General features: G+C 40.7%; 2 protein-coding genes across 9 annotated transcripts in view; both read left to right on the top strand.

Annotated features, from left to right (window-relative positions):
- Nucleotides 1-10,321, top strand: part of LOC114558920 (plexin-B1) — a 76,540-nt gene extending 66,219 nt beyond the window's left edge. For all 4 annotated transcript variants that reach the window (XM_028583221.1, XM_028583220.1, XM_028583223.1 and 1 more), the window contains 7 exons: nt 818-990; nt 2,618-2,778; nt 4,233-4,380; nt 5,163-5,227; nt 6,241-6,316; nt 6,566-6,640; nt 8,327-10,321. In XM_028583221.1, coding sequence (XP_028439022.1) covers nt 818-990; nt 2,618-2,778; nt 4,233-4,380; nt 5,163-5,227; nt 6,241-6,316; nt 6,566-6,640; nt 8,327-8,431 — 803 coding nt within the window. In that variant the 3' untranslated portion in view covers nt 8,432-10,321. The remainder of the gene's footprint in view (nt 1-817; nt 991-2,617; nt 2,779-4,232; nt 4,381-5,162; nt 5,228-6,240; nt 6,317-6,565; nt 6,641-8,326) is intronic.
- A 1,869-nt stretch (nt 10,322-12,190) lies between these two features.
- Nucleotides 12,191-17,455, top strand: part of si:ch211-220i18.4 (SRSF protein kinase 3) — a 32,301-nt gene continuing 27,036 nt past the window's right edge. For 2 of the 5 annotated variants that reach the window (XM_028582391.1, XM_028582390.1), the window contains exons 1-2: nt 15,474-15,653; nt 16,573-16,676. In XM_028582391.1, coding sequence (XP_028438192.1) covers nt 15,592-15,653; nt 16,573-16,676 — 166 coding nt within the window. In that variant the 5' untranslated portion in view covers nt 15,474-15,591. The other 3 variants (XM_028582388.1, XM_028582386.1, XM_028582389.1) reach the window with 3 other exon arrangements.

The following is a 17,455-nucleotide window of genomic DNA, read 5'->3' as shown; positions in this document are numbered from 1 at the left end:
GGCCAAAAGAGCTTTTCGGATTTTGTTATACTTTTCTCATAAAGACTTTTAGGCTTTAGTCCAGTTTTACATACATCTGGGAATCCTCACATAATATATATACAACCCCCAGATTTTAAAGAAATATCATGCAATATTGCCCAATGCAATTCTAACTTGTTTACCAAGATAATTAGCACTATCACAGCTTTTATTTGGACTCAGTTTAGCCTTTCTTTTACCATTTTTAGGATGGGATTTAAATATAAATCAGGCTTTGTTATTTTCAGAATTTAAGATCCCAAATTATGCTCATTTCCATTGAGTCTTGACATTTTTTTTTAACAACTTCTCCTAAACACACACTGATATCCAGATGTCTTTAATGTGTGCATGGGCAGCTGTATCCAGATGTAACTACTGGATAAGTGAAGCTGCACAGAATTTAAGTAACCAGGGGAGGTCGCTGTTTGACTGTGTATGCATGTGTTCTTTTGGACTGGATAGTATAAAGTGGGAAGCTGAGAGTCAGCAATAAAGGTAGTTGTAAAACATCACAGAAATAGGCAACACTATTGAATATAGCTACTATATTTATCTGGACCATCATGTGCTGTTATATTTGTGATAATTTTATCACTCAGAATATACGTTTGGAGCCAAAGAAATTTCAAAACACTGAAATTCCCTAAACCGGAGAAAACCGCTCAATCTGGCTATCTCAGGATCCTGGCCTTTGTTCAGAGCTTTAATAATACCTTGTTTAGTATTTCTTAGCTTGCAGCCATATATACTTTACAGCCAATGTACTCATTTGACTGTTGTCTCCTCCTACCAGAGACCCCTATGCTGGATGATGGGGAGGAGGGAGGAGTGAGGCTTTGGCATCTGGTGAAAGCTAGTGAGGAGTCGGAGCTGCCCAAGCACAGGAGAGGTAGTCTGAGGGAGAGGGGCGGCGAGAGGGCCAAGGCTATCCCCGAGATCTACCTCACACGACTGCTCTCCATGAAGGTAAAACTGATTAGATGGTATCCATCAAGCGGGGGCTCAAGCACTCATATTTGAAAAGGTTTTGCATCCACATTCTTTTAATGAAATGATCCAAAAAACGTAGTTTGTTACAGAGCAACAGTATTGGACTTTGTGTTGCCTCCAGGCAGCAAAGTAGACAACTGGCATCAACCTGTTTAGTTTTCCCCATTGTGGATTCTCCCCGGTAGATACAGAGTATGAAGTGAGTCAGCATGAGATTTTACAGACCAGCAGAGGAGCTAAGTCCCACCAAAACCACACCCTAGAGCACCAACGGCCAGCAAAATAAATAAATAGATAAGATATAATAATAACAATGATAATAATTAGGGCTGTAAATTACAAGTTTTATCACAATACAGTATTATATTGATTCTTTGGACAACGATACAATATTCGCTGATAGCTTAAATTCTGTCACGATACGATTCAGGGGCCTGCGATCGATACGAGACGATGTCATCAACGTCCATTTAACAAACCTAAAGGAACACGCCGACTTATTGGGAATGTAGCTTATTCAACGTAACCCCCAGAGTTAGACATGTCCATACATACCCTTCTCATCTCCGTGCGTGCTGTAAGGCTGTCTGACGCCAGCAGCGGCAGCAGGCCAGCACAGAACATGCAGGTGAATGGTTCCAGCAATCCTACTGCTCTGAATAAGTGACAAAATAACGCCAACATGTTCCTATTTACATGTTGTGATTTGTAGAGTCACAGCATGTACAAAAAACATGAGACACAGCCGTCTTCTAACTGTAAACAAACCGGGAACTATATTCTCAGGCGGAAGAATATAGTACTTGGGCGGAGTGATATGCTCGCAGCAAGCCTGTCTGAGAATATAGTTCCCGGTTTGTTTACGGTTAGAAGACAGCTGTGTCTCATGTTACGTTGTTTTGTGTACACGCTGTGACTCTACAAATCACAACATGTAAATAGGAACAAGTTGGAGTTATTTTGTCACTTTTGTCACAATTGGGAGCAGTAGGCTAGTTGGAACCAGTTACCTGCAGGATCTGTGCTAGGCTAAGCTAATGCTGGAGCCGTCAGACAGTGTTACAGTACGCACGGAGATGAGAAGGGTATGTATCCACTTGTCTAGCTCTGGGGGTTACAGTGAATAAGCTAAAGTCCCAATAAGTCGGCGTGTTCCTTTAAATTCATAGCAACTCAAAAAAAGCAACTAAAATATGATTTGAGAATTTTCTAACTGAGCTCTTCCAGACATTTAAATTAAAAACAAACAGTTGTTTTTAATAGAAAGACTAAAAATACTGTGTAGTGGGAATCTAAAATAATGGGAAATCTTACAGACATTATTTATCAATATTTTCACTTTGCATCGATAATGGATAATGGAAATCTGTTTATATTTTGTTACGCGTTTCTGGATTTAAAAAAAATATATATATCGGCCGATATATCTGATTTTTAAATCACCAAATATTTATATCGATATCGCCCTTAAAAATCCTTTATCGGTCGGGCTCTAATAATAATAAAGATGATGACGACTTCAACTATGTTGTCGAAGTCAACAACGATGATGATGGATAGATCTGGCTCATTTATCGCTTTCTCTTCATCTGCTCCGTCTCAGGGCACACTGCAGAAGTTTGTGGACGATTTATTCACGGCGATCCTCAGCACCAGTCGCCCTGTACCTCTGGCCGTCAAATACTTTTTTGACTTGTTGGATGAGCAGGCTCTGCAGCACAACATCACGGACCCTGAAACCATCCACATCTGGAAAACCAACAGGTAACTGGCCAGCAGCAGCAGCTTAGCAAAATGTTTTGGATGTCAGGAGGCAGGGTTAGAATCCAGAACTGGTCACAAGGCCAACGACATATGACCTATGAGTTCTAAACACACTTTTCACGTTTTAAGAACCTCTTGTGTCAGTAAAGCGTACCCACACAGAACATATGGGCAGCAGCTGATTGCCCTGTTTTCCTATGACCAGATGTTAAGATGCATTTGAAATGCAGGGCACTCTCACCCCACCACTGTTTCAGTTTCTGATTGATCAGGTAAAGTCCACGCACTCACACGCCGACACGCATACAGTACATGTTCCAACGGTAACCAAATAATCTTGCATGAAGTTATGATTATAATGTTTTTCATTTTATTAGTGTATGTGGTGCCGGAGGCAAATAAAAGAACAGAAATAAAACTATACGTGACTCATGCAGATTTGATGGTAGTTTATCTTGGAATTCATGCCAAAATCACACATCTACTATTATAAAATGTTGCAGTTAATATGCTCTGCGTTTACACCATAAACAAACCTCACCAGAGTCATCTTGAAGCGGTTGTTTAGTCCTCAACACTCCTCCTACTCACTGTTCCAGTATCTTTATTGTGATTGTTATTGCCACTGTTCATCACAACCCCAACCGGCACCGTCAGACACCACCTACCAAGAGCCTGGGTCTGTACCAGGTTTCTTCCTAAAAGGGAGTTTTTCCTCGCCACTATCACACTCCAGTGTTTCCTTTAGGGTTTTTTTAGCAGTGGAGGCAGGTCCGAACCCCTCCCTCCCCCCCCTTCCAATGAAACAGAACTGACACTTTGCTGCAACAAGAGTTACTATATAGGCCAACTTTGATCTTGACAAATAGGCTAGGCATTCTGTAGCAAATAACAATAAACCCCCTATTAATAACATGATCTTAATGCAGTGAAACTACTTCAGCATGTAAATAATGCACCTAAAATACAAATGTTCTCCAACATGCACTCTAACTATGCAGCCCTATTTCTGATACCGTGGGGGGCAGAAATGTTGCCCTGGGGGGCCGCCACGGGCAAATCATCATAGAGGAAACACTGCACTAAATGCTTGCTCTTGGGGGAATTACTGTAATTGTTGGGTCTTTGTGTATTATAGAGTGTGGTCTAGACCTACTCTATCTGGAGAGTGTCTTGAGAGAACTCTTGTTATGATTTGATACTATAAATAAAATTGAATTGAATCCAAATGCATCAGAATGTGATGTAATCCAAATCAAAGCAAACCGGTGAGGTGTGAAAGCCGCATCACAGAACTCTCTGGTCTTTCCCAAAGCTTGTAATCTGAACGAAAGGTTAAAGCATCTTTTTTTCTTTCTTTCGTTCTTTAACATACAAATATGCTGTCTTAAAATGCATTATTATCAGTGGATCACTGTTCACATGTGCACCTACTTTCTTGTCTTGCCAAACAGTTTACCGCTGCGCTTCTGGATCAATATCCTAAAGAACCCACAGTTCATCTTTGACGTGCAGACCTCAGACCACGTGGATGCTGTGCTGTCCGTCATCGCCCAGACCTTTATGGATTCCTGCACCATCGCGGACCACAAACTGGGACGGGTGAGCTTATCACTTTAGGGCACTGCCAATGTTCTAGAACAGTATTATTTTATACCACTGTGGCTCTGCTTTAAATAAACAAATCCAAAAACACTATACTAGCACAATAGGGTGAAATGACATCACTGTACTATACAGTGGTACAATAATATGACTATATACAGTACATTCACGTCACATCTTTATTAGGGGTGGTGGGGGGGGGGTGAAATGTTTTCTTTTTGCGACGATTTTTTAAATTTGATTCTTTTCCCTAGAATCAATATTTTATTAATAATATTTTTTTACCAATGATTCACCTAAACATACGGTACCGCTTCATATCCGTTTCCAGCTAAGCGGAGCAAAAGCAGAAAATGCAGAAAATCCATGTTATGTTCTTCTTCACAAATGAAATAAATGTCAGACTGACTGACATGTGATGTGCATTCTTTTTTAGAAAAACAATTAGTTTTTAGAAATGTCTCATGATATATTGTCTCTGGAAGTGTATTATTCAACTTTAGTTTTTTGTTAAAGAAGGAAAAGAAAATCACAATACTCAATACTATTGAATCGCAATACTTGAAAATCACGAATACAAATCGGCACACATGCATCGTGAAATAATCGAATCGGGACAAAAGCATTTCATCCCAGCCCTAATTTTTATACATGGATGAAAAACCAAATAATACAGATCATCTGATAATGGGCCTTCACCTGACACATTACATCAACAAAGCTCTATATCACCTGTTTTACGTGATATTCAGGACTCATTTCTCTGTTTGTCTTCACAGGACTCTCCCATCAACAAGTTGCTGTACGCCAGAGACATCCCGCGCTACAAACAGATGGTGGAGAGGTAAGAATATGGCAGCCGTTTGCCACACTGACCCCAGGCATAAAACACATTCTGGAGGAGAGCAGAGGGAGGGAGGGAGGAAGGGAGGGAAGGAAGGAAGGAGAGACGGATGCCTCGGACAATCTGTCAGCGGCAGACATAGGGTAGACTAAGCCTGCCAGGCTTCCATGCATGGATGGTCTGAGAGCAGACTGCTGCACTTACTACTGTCTGCTGCACATTAAACGCTGCAGATTACACTGCTGATGTTTCAAAGCTTAGCTTGACAAGATTTTTCTGTAACAAATATACCTGTTTTATAAGCCTAATCTTATCTAAATTAAAATAAGGATAAACGCTGCAGAAAACTCTGTTTCCATTCATATTTCCGCAGCGCTCTGGAGGAAGGTCTGGCAATGCGAGACTAAATATGACATGACTGAACTTTTTATTGGACAAACTATAAATTCCGAAAAGCAACTGTTAGCTCTAGTGATGCAGCGATGTTTGTCTGTCTGACTCCCCTGAGTTTGGCTTTAAGATAAATCCTGTTATGTAGTTGGTATTATGGCAGTTTCACATCAGTTGGTCTGTACATACTGTACATGTTCTTCACGCAGTCTGCTCTCAGGATGAGGTCAAGGTAAAACAAACACATTTTATTTGTAACAAACACACAGTTCAATGTAGTGAAATTCAACGACTGCATTTTAACAGGTTAAAATGTGGACAGCTATACATACAGCATCCGGGAAACTTGGGGTTCAGTGTCTTGTGGGCTTGTGGGGTGACTAATCTCATGAGCCACAAGCCACAACCCCCTAAAAGAAATACCACCCCGAAGGAATTCAAGACACTTGAGGCATCAAAATCCATTACATTTAAAACATGTGTAGATTATTTACTGCAAGGCAATACAATATTAGAAAGGAATAGAAAGAGTATATGTTATCATTGTTTCCACCAATTATTCCATGCCGTTCTTTCTTTCTTTTCAGTACATACTGTAACCTTTTGCTCCTCTCTCTCCCCAGGTACTATGGAGACATCCGTCAGACCATCTCCGCCAGTGACCAGGAGATGAACTCAGCTCTAGCTGAACTCTCTCGTGTAGGTTAACTGCTCTTGTTCCCCCATGTTGCAAACATATTGTATTTTCTATTTTTTCGTAAGGTTGAACACATAAATCATTTCATGTCCTGGAAGTTTTCCATCTGGTTGGGTGCCTAACAAGCTAGATGTGGAGTTTGAAATAAAATATGAATGGCAACCAATGCAGTTTCTATCAGCCTTTCCACAGCCCCCGCCCCCGCCCCCCGCCGTTTCTTCACTTCTCTTGTTTTTACTCTCACAAAACAGAATTATGCTGCTGAGGTCAACTGCCTTGTGGCTTTACATGAGCTGTACAAGTACATCAACAAATACTACGATCAAGTGAGTATAAGGAGAGTACATGAACACTGATAGGTGGTATGTTGTGATGTGGTTCAGATGCATCTTGACTACATGTACAAATAATCAAATCTCTGAGTGCTGAAAATACAGCACCACTGTTGGTGAATATTAATTCATAAAAGACATAAGCCCCACCCCCAGTAGTCATGCCTTTCAAATATTTTGTTCTCGCATTGCACATATGCACCCATGTTATAAAGATAACAGTGGCACATTTATTTCTAGTTTTTTTTTTTTTTTTTTTTTTTAAAACAATGGGTTGTTGATCACAGAGGTTGACTAAAGCTTCTCAGTTCTAGTTGGTGACTGAATTCTTTTCAGCTCAAAAGACAACCGTCGACAGCAGCTTCTATCAGCTGGCGCTAGCTAGCTAATGAAGCTAACGTTAGCTTTATGAGTAGGTTAAAGAACACAGTCTCGTCGACGGCAGATTTTATCAGCTGCAGCTAGCTAGCTGATGAAGCTAATATTAGCTTCACGTGTGGGTTGAAAACACCTTCTCGGACGGTTTCCTGCAGATGTGTTTCAAAACATGAACTCAGTAAATTATGCACTTGATGGCTACATACATGACATTGCGCCAAAAGACTGATGCTAATGCTGCATTTCCCAGGCAAAAAGTTAGCATCCTCATAAGTTAATGAAACAAGTAGAAGACAAGTTAAATAAAAAAAAAAAAACATAAAAAAAAAGAAATCTTGTTCCAGAATAACCCTGCTAAGCCAAACAGGGGTATGTTCACTTTTAACAGTGAACAGAGTTACAAGAGAAAATGCTTTTAGGTGAGGACTAACGATGTACGGTGAATGTAAAGCTCTTTCCCTGTTACACTAGCTGGGGTTGCTGTAGTGTAAATCTCTCCAAATCCAAAGAAGAGCAGGACACAGCTGCTAATGTTACCCTAAACTCTGATATTATTCAGGACCAGCTTCCACATAGTTGAGCAGTCCTACACAGTTGATGTGCTCGCTGTGAATGGGGCAACCTGTAACCCCACAAACTACTGTAGTTAGTTTATGGACCTTTTTCACAGCAGACATTTTGACTTATAGTAGGAAAAGCACAACTGAAATTGATCACCTTAACGATGGCTCAATTCCATCAAGTGTCCCAGCAAGCATTTTCAGTGAGTCAGCATGCACAATACCAGGGCCTCTCCTAAGTGGAATGCAGCCATCATTAATGGTTTTGAATACACATGTGCTTTTCCTACTATGACATGTCAACATGTCTGGCGTGAAAAATGGTCTCTTAAGTGTTTTTTGGCCTTGGCGTTATCACAGTAGGTAGTAAACTAGCCAGGAATGCTAGTAATTGCAGCCCATGTTAGGGCAGACAAATACTCCACCCTCCAAAATCTTTAAATGCAGAGTATTACTCTTACTAGAGGCTCATGCACACCACTTCGGCATTAAGAGAAAACTACAGCTTGACAAATCTGATGTGCCTAGTTACAGTTGCTAAGCTATGATTGGACAATTGCTATTCAGGGGAGGGTTTTAGCAAATGATCAGTTACATATATTCTAATTGATATATATATCACACTTAAATTCCCTTTGCCCTAATTTTCACTTATAAAAGGATAAGTTCTTTAAGGTAATTACACAATATTCCAAATCCATATGTGTAATGATTTTCACACATTCTTTCCATTATCCGTCAGATTATCACAGCCCTGGAAGAGGACTCCACAGCCCAGAAGATGCAGCTTGGTTACAGGCTCCAACAGATAGCTGCTGCTGTAGAAAACAAAGTCACAGACCTATGACCCAAAGGAGGGGAGTTTTTTTTCTTTTTCTTTCTTTAACCTGGAAAAGAGGACAATAATGGGAGAAGATTCTGTTTCCTGGAGGAAAAAAGTATTTTCTTTTTTTTTTTAAGACAAAGGAGGACAAGAATCATTGTGGCACATACTGTGATTTCCATCATTTTAAAAAGACAGATGTTTAGTGAAGGGAGACATTATCTTAAAAGGGATCACTGACACTGGCCATGTTTCCTTTTTAGTATCCAGGGGCTACAGTACGACTCCCTTGACATTTCCACAGGTCCTAACACTGGGAAGAAAGTGACACCGCTCTGCAGGGAAACAACAAGAAATCGTGAAATGAAGCACATTGTGTCCCACGTTGCATTCAAACTAAAGGGAGACGTAATATGAAAAGAGGCCTTTCTGTTTTTCCTCTGCGTCTACAGCACGTGTCTCAGTGGACTTGGAGGTTTTGTTGACAAACTGCACTGAACATTCCGGCAAGTTTACAGCTATACTTATCAGTCCTCTGCTGAGGAATGGATGCAAGTGGGTGTGCTGGATAAGGAAACCATTGACGAGGAGGAGAAAGGAAAAGGAGGACTTTCATGTCGACAGCCGTGGAGTTTTCTACTACGTTATGTCAAAGTCTTAGATAAAGGACGAACAGGTAATGCCAATGTGCTGTGGAGGTCCTGAGCAACCGCTTAACGTATCTGAAGGTTGTTTTCATTCTGCTTTTAGCTTCCCTAAATCATTCTACCAAGTCTTACTCTATGACGTTTAATTAGCGGTTTTTGGACAGTTTGTTGTTCTGTGTAAACAGTTTCCCCGGGTCGACTTTCTTGTTTTATTTTTTATTTTTTTTAAGCTTTGCAACGCCAGTTGTCCTTTTTAATGCGATATGTAGATGCTGCCTGTAGTTCAAACTGAAAACCAGTGTTTTGTAAGAGTGTCGATTTCGTTTGTTGAGGACGTAGTACATGAAGACTCTCAACCTGCTTTCTTCTCCCGATGGCCTACTGCTATTGTGACTGTTCCTTTTCTTAGGTAATGTTCCGCAAATGTTGATATCATTTTTTGCAAACAATTGTTTTTATATATATTACCCCAGACAATTTGGCAGAGGTACTTATAGCTAACTCATTAACCGATCCGTCCTCAAGAAAACCGTGAAAGTAAGATCGTTACATATTGACAAAATCTATAACAGCACCACTGAAATCTGTAGTCATTTATTGAAAAAAAAAAAGGTGATCTTATCACTTATGAAAGACCAAGCCTGACTTGTTAAAAGATTAAATGCACAAATATCTAAATAATGCACAAATTAATTTGTGCAGTGAGGAATATTTGTTTTACTGCCACTCCAGTATTTATTTCCCTTCCCCGTTTTCCATTTTTGTAACATGTTTTCTTCCACAGGATGTTTTTTTTCATGTGTGATTGACCGTAACAGTTACTTCTCATATTTGTGCATTTCATAGATGTATTTAAATTGCTTTGACTTTTATTTAAGTCAGGTTTGACCTTCCATATGTCTAAGATATTTCTGCTATACGCTATACATTATATTCCGTTTTTGGATTTACAATCTTTCCTACATCAGTACGTGATTTGTTGTCTCGTCCCCACTTTAATACACCAAAGTCCCATTTTGCAATTGAAATCAAGTGTGTAACTCTTACTAAGAGCCTTTAATATTATGGGATTTTTCATGCTGAAGGATAAGGAGTAAACCAATGTCTCCACTGGATGGTTGGATTGCTGCTAATTATCAGTTCTTCACACAAACCTTTTCACACCGAGAGAGCCACTGTGCCCTGATTCTAAGGCCTCCTGCACACTGGCTGCGTGGCGTGAGCGTGGCGTTTCTGTTGAGTGTCCGTTGCGTGGCGGCGGCGTGGCGTTTTCTATGTCTAGCTTTCTATGTATGTTTCCCATTGATGAAATGAAATAAGTTCCTCAACTTTATTTTGTCAATTGACGGCGAAATAGGCTACAGAATATTTTGTTCTGTATTGACAGGTGCAATACTTAACGATACTAAAATCGATAATTATTTATTATTATTTTTAAAAATGACATTTATGTCTGCACTTACATCAAAACCTAGAGACTTTCAAACATCAAAATGTCATTTATTAAATGACATATAAACATCTTTTCGTATTCTATTTAGCCTGGAAACGCTTCCAAGGCGCTTGCGTGTCGAGTGAAAAATGGGCGTCGGTCCTTTTTCTAGCATGCACGCGTTTTTGGCCGCACCGGAGACGTGCGTGTCACGCAGGCAGTGCGCGAGCTCTAACCTGTTAACAGGGGAGCCGAAATATTATCGGACACGCCACACAGCTGACCCGCTCACACCACGCAGCCAGTGTGCAGGAGCCCTAAGCTTTAATTAGCATTTAAGTTTTTGGTGTCAAAGTGGATTCCTGAACAGTGTCACGGCAGAGCAAAGCTGCACTTTATCTTTTAGAAATTTTTCCCTTTCTCTCAAGATTTAAATCAGATAATATGATTAATAAACAAAGACGCCTGTGTTCCCTGTCACTCCGGGATACCACTCTTTTACTATTTATTTTTTTCTTCAATTTAATTTATTTTGTATTTATTCTATTGCATATGTCATTGGATATTGTTTTCGGACATATGAAATAATAGTGGTTATGCCCCCCTAAATCAGATGCTACATCATGTTTTTTTTTAAGAGAATGAGAGAAGGTGAGAAACTTTTTACAAACATTTTTTTATATTATGGTAATAAATGTTATGTTTCTTTTTGTCCGTTGAATGTTGACTCTTAATATAGTCGTGAGGAGTTACTACAAGTCAAAATCCAAATTCTGATACAGGTTGAATCTCACCTTTTTTAATATTTTGCAACAATTTTAGAAGCAATAGTGAAATCTGATTTTTAATGTTGCAAGTGATTATTTTGTACATTCAAAAAACACTTTGCACATTAGTGTTGCTTGTGGCTTACTTGCGTATGCAAAGCTCAGTTGTGATGTTTTACCTTGTTCCTGTAGATACATACTGCTCTTAAGTAATCCTGAATTTAGTGTTCTCTTACTAATTGATAGGATGAACCTAACAACAACTTAATGTGATGCAATAAAGTGGTCCTGATGTCAGTGAATGTCTGAATTTATTTTGCTATTACTTTCCAGTTGGGCATGTTGATTGTAGCTCACACTTTATTTTATTTATAAGTCTCTGTGATTGGTCCCTATTTTAAGCTATAAAGAAAGTAAGACATATTTTTCTTATACATAGTTTAGTAGTCTACTATTCTTTATGGCATAGTTATCATTATGGTCAACTCAAATCATTTCCTGGATATTGATTCACCATAGTCCTTATTAATATATGGCGAAATGCAGGAAATGGGATTCAAAATCAAAAAAAAAAATCTTCTGGTGGAAGACCCCAGACCCTCTGTTTTGCCCCCCCCCCTCCACAAACACACACACACACACACACACACACTTCTCAAACCAAAGTTACACCCTAATCCAAAGAATCATGTGGGACAAAGAGCTTTCTGCACTTTACTGCAGTATTTTCAAAGTGACACGGCCCATTTGCAGCCATGACCAATGCTATAAGTTACTGTACACCTGTGCATTTCCTTCTGTGAAATGTCAAAGTGTTTACCATGACAAGGGCCAATCACCTACGGCTGGGAACTCCATATTTGGGCATCCTCTGCTTATAAAGTATGAACACCTGTCACACACAGCTGGTAATGCTTAACCATGCATAGGCTGATCGAATCCCAAATAATTCAAAATCCTTGTCAACGTTTGTGCACAGGCAACAGTTAAAAGTATCATTGTCAGAAGACTATCTGTAAAATAGATACACATTCATGTGACTTCCAGTGTGTGAATGCCCAGTGACAACTGAAGGTTAGTTTTCTTTTTTGTGTGGCTGGAGGGTGATGAAATCTCAAATCTGTGAAATCTGGGCACCCAAGGAAGTGTGTGTGTGTGTGTGTGTGTGTGTGTGTGTGTGTGTGTGTGTGTGTGTGTGTGTGTGTGTGTGTGTGTGTGTGTGTGTGTGTGTGTGTGTGTGTGTGTGTGTGTGTGTGTGTGTGTGTGTGTTCAAGCGCTTAAGTAGGATCAGTGTGTGGGTCTTAAATTAGCAGCAGCATCGTAGCAAATGAATGCAGGCCACGTTTCGCTCTAGACAGGGGTGTGGGTCAGACAGGCCAAATTGAAGGAGAGGCAGAGTGTGTGTGTGTGGGTGTGCATGTGTATAGTATATGGAAATGTGTTTGTGTATGTGTGAACTTAGGTTATGTATCCTTGAGTGTGTCTTCCGTTAATTGGCATAAGGCTGTTCTGTAGCGTTGTTCCTCCAACACTAACAACATGATTTATTTATGGTTTGAAAAACTTTACAACTACAGCAACAAGAAGATGAATCGACCAGCTGCCTTCACACATTATTACGTGTTCAGTGTTGATGATAAATGTCTGGTTATATCATGAAATATGAACTTAGTATGAAGGGTCAGAGGTAAAACTGAAAAAAAAAACCTGCACACTCTAATACGATGCAATACAACAGCCCAGAAAAACTGCTTTGTTGAAGCTAATAGCATTTAGTTATTTTTGAAATTTTGTATCATATACGTAGGTTGACCATTGAAAATGTACCTTCACCACTAACAATAGTCTCACTATAGACTGTAGTTAACTTCACAACTCTCGGGGCCAACAAGTGTTCATGTAATTCATTCATTGAGATTTCATTTAAAAAAAGTTGCTCCCGGGTGCCCAGATAGCTCAGTTGGTAGAGCAGGCGCCCATATATAGAGGTTTACTCCTTGACGCAGCAGGCGCGGGTTTGACTCCGACCTGCGGCCCTTTGCTGCATGTCATTCCCCCCTCTCTCTCCGCTTTCGTTTCTTCAGCGGTCCTGTCAATAAAGGCCTAAAATGGCGCAAAAATTATCTTAAAAAAAATAAATAAATAAAAGTTGCTCCTTGGCACCTCACTAGCCCTATTTTAATGCGCATTTTGAAGTACTGTGTTAGAAAAAGATTAGAAAAATGTGCTAGAACATACTCACTTGTTCGAAAAGAAATGTTATGCTTGCTTGTGATGGTTTTTGCCTTTGTGGAAAAAGAGTTAATGCGCTTAATGGGATATGGAAATGCGTTTGCCAGATGATCAGTTCTGTGGTAGCGAACACTGAGCATAGCTTACATCACTGATCAGCTGTTTCCGCTGTCGCTGTCTTCCCCGGATATTACCATAACGGTCTCCGGACAGTGATATTACGAATCCCACTATGGCTGCGCCAAGACCCGCTCTTCAATACCATTTATTGGCCAGGCGTCCATGCTTACGCGAGGTAACGTAACCCCATTTGTAAAGGTCCTATCCCCTGACCAATCAGCTATCCTAACCTTAACCACTAACCAGGTCTCAACCAATCGAGCTGCTTCGTGGAAGGCGGAAACAAATAGCTTATAAGGTCCTGCCCCTACTGCAAAATATCATATTATTACAAAACAAATAGATATGCAACTACAGCATACAATCTTTCAGGTTTTACAATAACTCACAACAATATACAACGATACCTTTACATTACAATTCCATTCCTATGTTTCGGTCTATTCTTTTCTATTGATTGATTGATTTCTTTAATCTATTTCTGAACTGAATGATATTATGGCTCTGTTTGATGTCATTGTTCAGTCCATTCCACCATGTTGGTTACAAGCCCACAATTCAAGTCCACCACTTCAGCCACAGTGTGCTCTATAGTCAGAATAGTTAAGAGGCCCACATAAGGACCTGTGATAACGTGTCATCTGACTATGAACAGTTATCCCTGTGAGGTCGAGAGGCCCTCAATATCTGAGAGGTGAAGGCCAAGTGTTCTCACATTTAAGTCCCATCACACCCCACACATACACAAACACACATCTCACCTCTCATTTTTTCCCCCTTCAACACAATCAATCTCTCTCTCTCTCTCTCTCTCTCTCTCGCTCTCTCTCTCTCTCTCTCTCTCTCTCTCGCTCGCTCTCTCTCTCTCTCTCTCTCTCTCTCTCAGTATGTGCTCAGTGCTGTATTACCCAGCAGCCCTTTGGCTCGGCCGTATCAGCCAGGAAATCTTGTGCCATGTCAGAGAGGGAGTGTTAACAGTGTGGCGTTGGCAACAGAGAGCAGAGAATCAGGCTTTGGGAAGTGGAAAGTTTGCTGAACGCACACACACACACACACACACACACACACACACACACACACACACACACACACACACACACACACACACAGTTTGAAACTGTTGCATGTATATTTAGAAAAATGACACCATGTGTTTTCAGGCAGAATGTGTTTTTCCACTTCTTCAAAAAAAATTTAAAATGTATGGGTTTTATGGGTACAGTTTATATGTAATTATTTAGCGGAAAAGTCCTTTATATTATAGTTAACACTTGTTCACACCTGGGATCTATCCCTCCAAGTGCCAGTGTCTAATGGGTAACATTACAGATAAGAAAAGGACAGGAATGGATGCCCAATTTCATAAATACATTTGTTTTAATGACTTTATTGTGAAACTTTATATCTTGTTGGAGGACGGGGATCCCATTCTCAAGCCAGGTTTAGCAATCTGATCCCGGTGGCCCAAAGGTCAAACTCCCCGTGAGACAGAGGGGGGGAAAAAATCCGCAGCTGTCACTCTCTCTCCTTCCTCTGTGTGTTTGGCCTCACGCAACACTCCTCTTATCTTGTCGTGCCTCTGATCTCTGTCATGGCTCTCCCACAGTAGCAGACAAAGAGAAATCGAGGGATAGAGAGATACAGAGAGACACCAACTGTAAGATCAGCGAAAGACATAAATGACATAAAGGCCTGGCAGTGGCAGTGAATGAGGAGGCTGCTGGGGATTTCCATGTTTAGACCCTGCTGACTACTGCTGCTGGCGTTCCCAGCCTCCTGAGAGAGCTACAGTACCGGGACCACCCCCCCACCCCCCTTATCTCTCAGCTGCTCAACTGTTTTCAAGTGGTGCGACATTAAAGGTGCTGCAGTTTTACTTGCTATTGCTCCTGTAGCTGACCTCTGCAGGCTTCAGATATCCACCAGTTTTGAAAATAAGACAATCAGCTCTGATGTGCTGTGTCTGCAGGCTACATCTGCTGAACAATGCACACCATGCAGAGGAGTCCCCGCTCCGCCGCGGATATAGCTGCTCATCAGAATCACACGTAAGTATTGGACTTCTTTTACCTGTGATACTGTAGAAAAATCTGGTCATTGCACTTAACACACTGGAAAAAAACTGGGTAATTTATCATCAGACACGTTGGGTTTAGAACCTGGAATGTTATTGGATGTAAACAACACTGTCCGTGTGTTTGACTTATGGTGGAAACAGCTTATCGTAGCATTTTCTTTTTTTTTTTTTTTTTTTTTTTTTTTATACAACCTTGAATTATTGCTTGATGTCATCAAAATGCAGCTCGGCTCATAAACTTTTTATTTATTTTTTTCTCCATGACCACAGCAATGCAGTTTGGAGCAGTTACGTTTAGCAAGGCACAAAAAAATAAAATAAAACATGCTGGAATTGTTTTGGACATCACCTGAGTGACCTTAATGGTATTTTAGAATTTAAGACACAATATCAAAGGGTCAAGTCCTCACAAGTCTTCATATGTCACATTTTGAAGGAAAAAAGAAAAGAAAATTAGCAATCATCGAACTGTTTAAAAAATGTGAAATCCTGCACTTTCTACTATGGTCAGTAAATCTAAGAACAAGTGCGCCATATCTCACATCAAACCCACGTCCCTCCAGCCACACAGAAATCTAAACCTGTGTTCAGCACTCTCAGACATGACGTGACCCAACCGTTTCTACAGTCGATATCTAAAGCAGCTGGGATGCAGAGTTATCAGGTTGCAAAATGATTTACAGTTGGGTCAGAAATAGTGCAACTTCTGATGCTGCTTGTCCACTCTCAGCTCAGTCTATGTGAAAATCTAAAAGTAGTTAAACTCTCCTGGCTGCACCCAGCAACACATGCATGGACTGTATGCAGAGGATGTACAGGCAGTAAAGGAGTCAAGTCTTCATGTGACTTTGTGTGTGTGTGTGTGTGTGTGTGTGTGTGTGTGTGTGTAGGAGCGAAGCAAAGTCGTCTAATAACTTTGAGGCCCTAGGATGCCATGAGCAGCTGGATCCAAAGGACAGCCAGGACTCTGAGGACCCCAGAGAATACTGTTATGGTACAGCACAGTCTCTTAACTCACTCTTATCATCTGCAGATGTACTCATTCACCGCTGCCAATGTCACCACACTTCTATCCTCGGCCTGTCCGTCCCCTGAGAGCAGCCTGTTCGAGGTAGCGCAACTGATTTCATAAACAAAGCAGACTGTGGCATCAGCTGGCTCAGGTGGGAAACGGTTTGAAATCTCTACAGTCTTCAGCTATGGACCCTTTGCACGTGACGTCACGCTCTACTCGCGCAAATTATGAACGCCATGGCGGACGGCGGAAGAGCTATGCTGTACGGACCTACTGTCTATGGTACGGACGGCAAGTCAAACGCGTACGACTTCGCTCATATAATAAAATGGTTATTTCTTGTTGTGTGTTGGGCTTTGTGTTATGTCTGTTCCTTCTAAGGTTCCTCCGATATTTAATGTTTCACAAACTGGCCCATATTAAATCACTCTTAACGTAGAGCTAGCTAACAATTAGCCACGTAATGCTAGCGCGTTAGCCTGCCTAAACCGCTTCTATTTAGTTAGGTAAGTTAAGTTTAATTATCTTAAAGTGATAACAACAACAGACCACACAGACTCCGTTTGTCTTCGTATTTGAATGGTGCACAACTTCCCTTCAATTTCACTTTATGTTGCTCTTTTGGGAGTTTGTCTTTGCTGCTGGCTGCAGACTTTGCATGGCGCTCAACCGGTGGTTGCTAGCTAACGTTAGCTTCCAAGATAACTTGTGTTATTTATACCCGAAGTCAGCTGTTGAAATACACTAGCCTGCTCAGA

The sequence above is a fragment of the Perca flavescens genome, chromosome 7, assembly GCF_004354835.1.
Source record: "Perca flavescens isolate YP-PL-M2 chromosome 7, PFLA_1.0, whole genome shotgun sequence".
Classification (NCBI taxonomy): Eukaryota; Metazoa; Chordata; class Actinopteri; order Perciformes; family Percidae; genus Perca; species Perca flavescens.
Note: the sequence above shows the minus strand (reverse complement) of the source record. Positions and strands in the feature narration are given on the sequence as shown.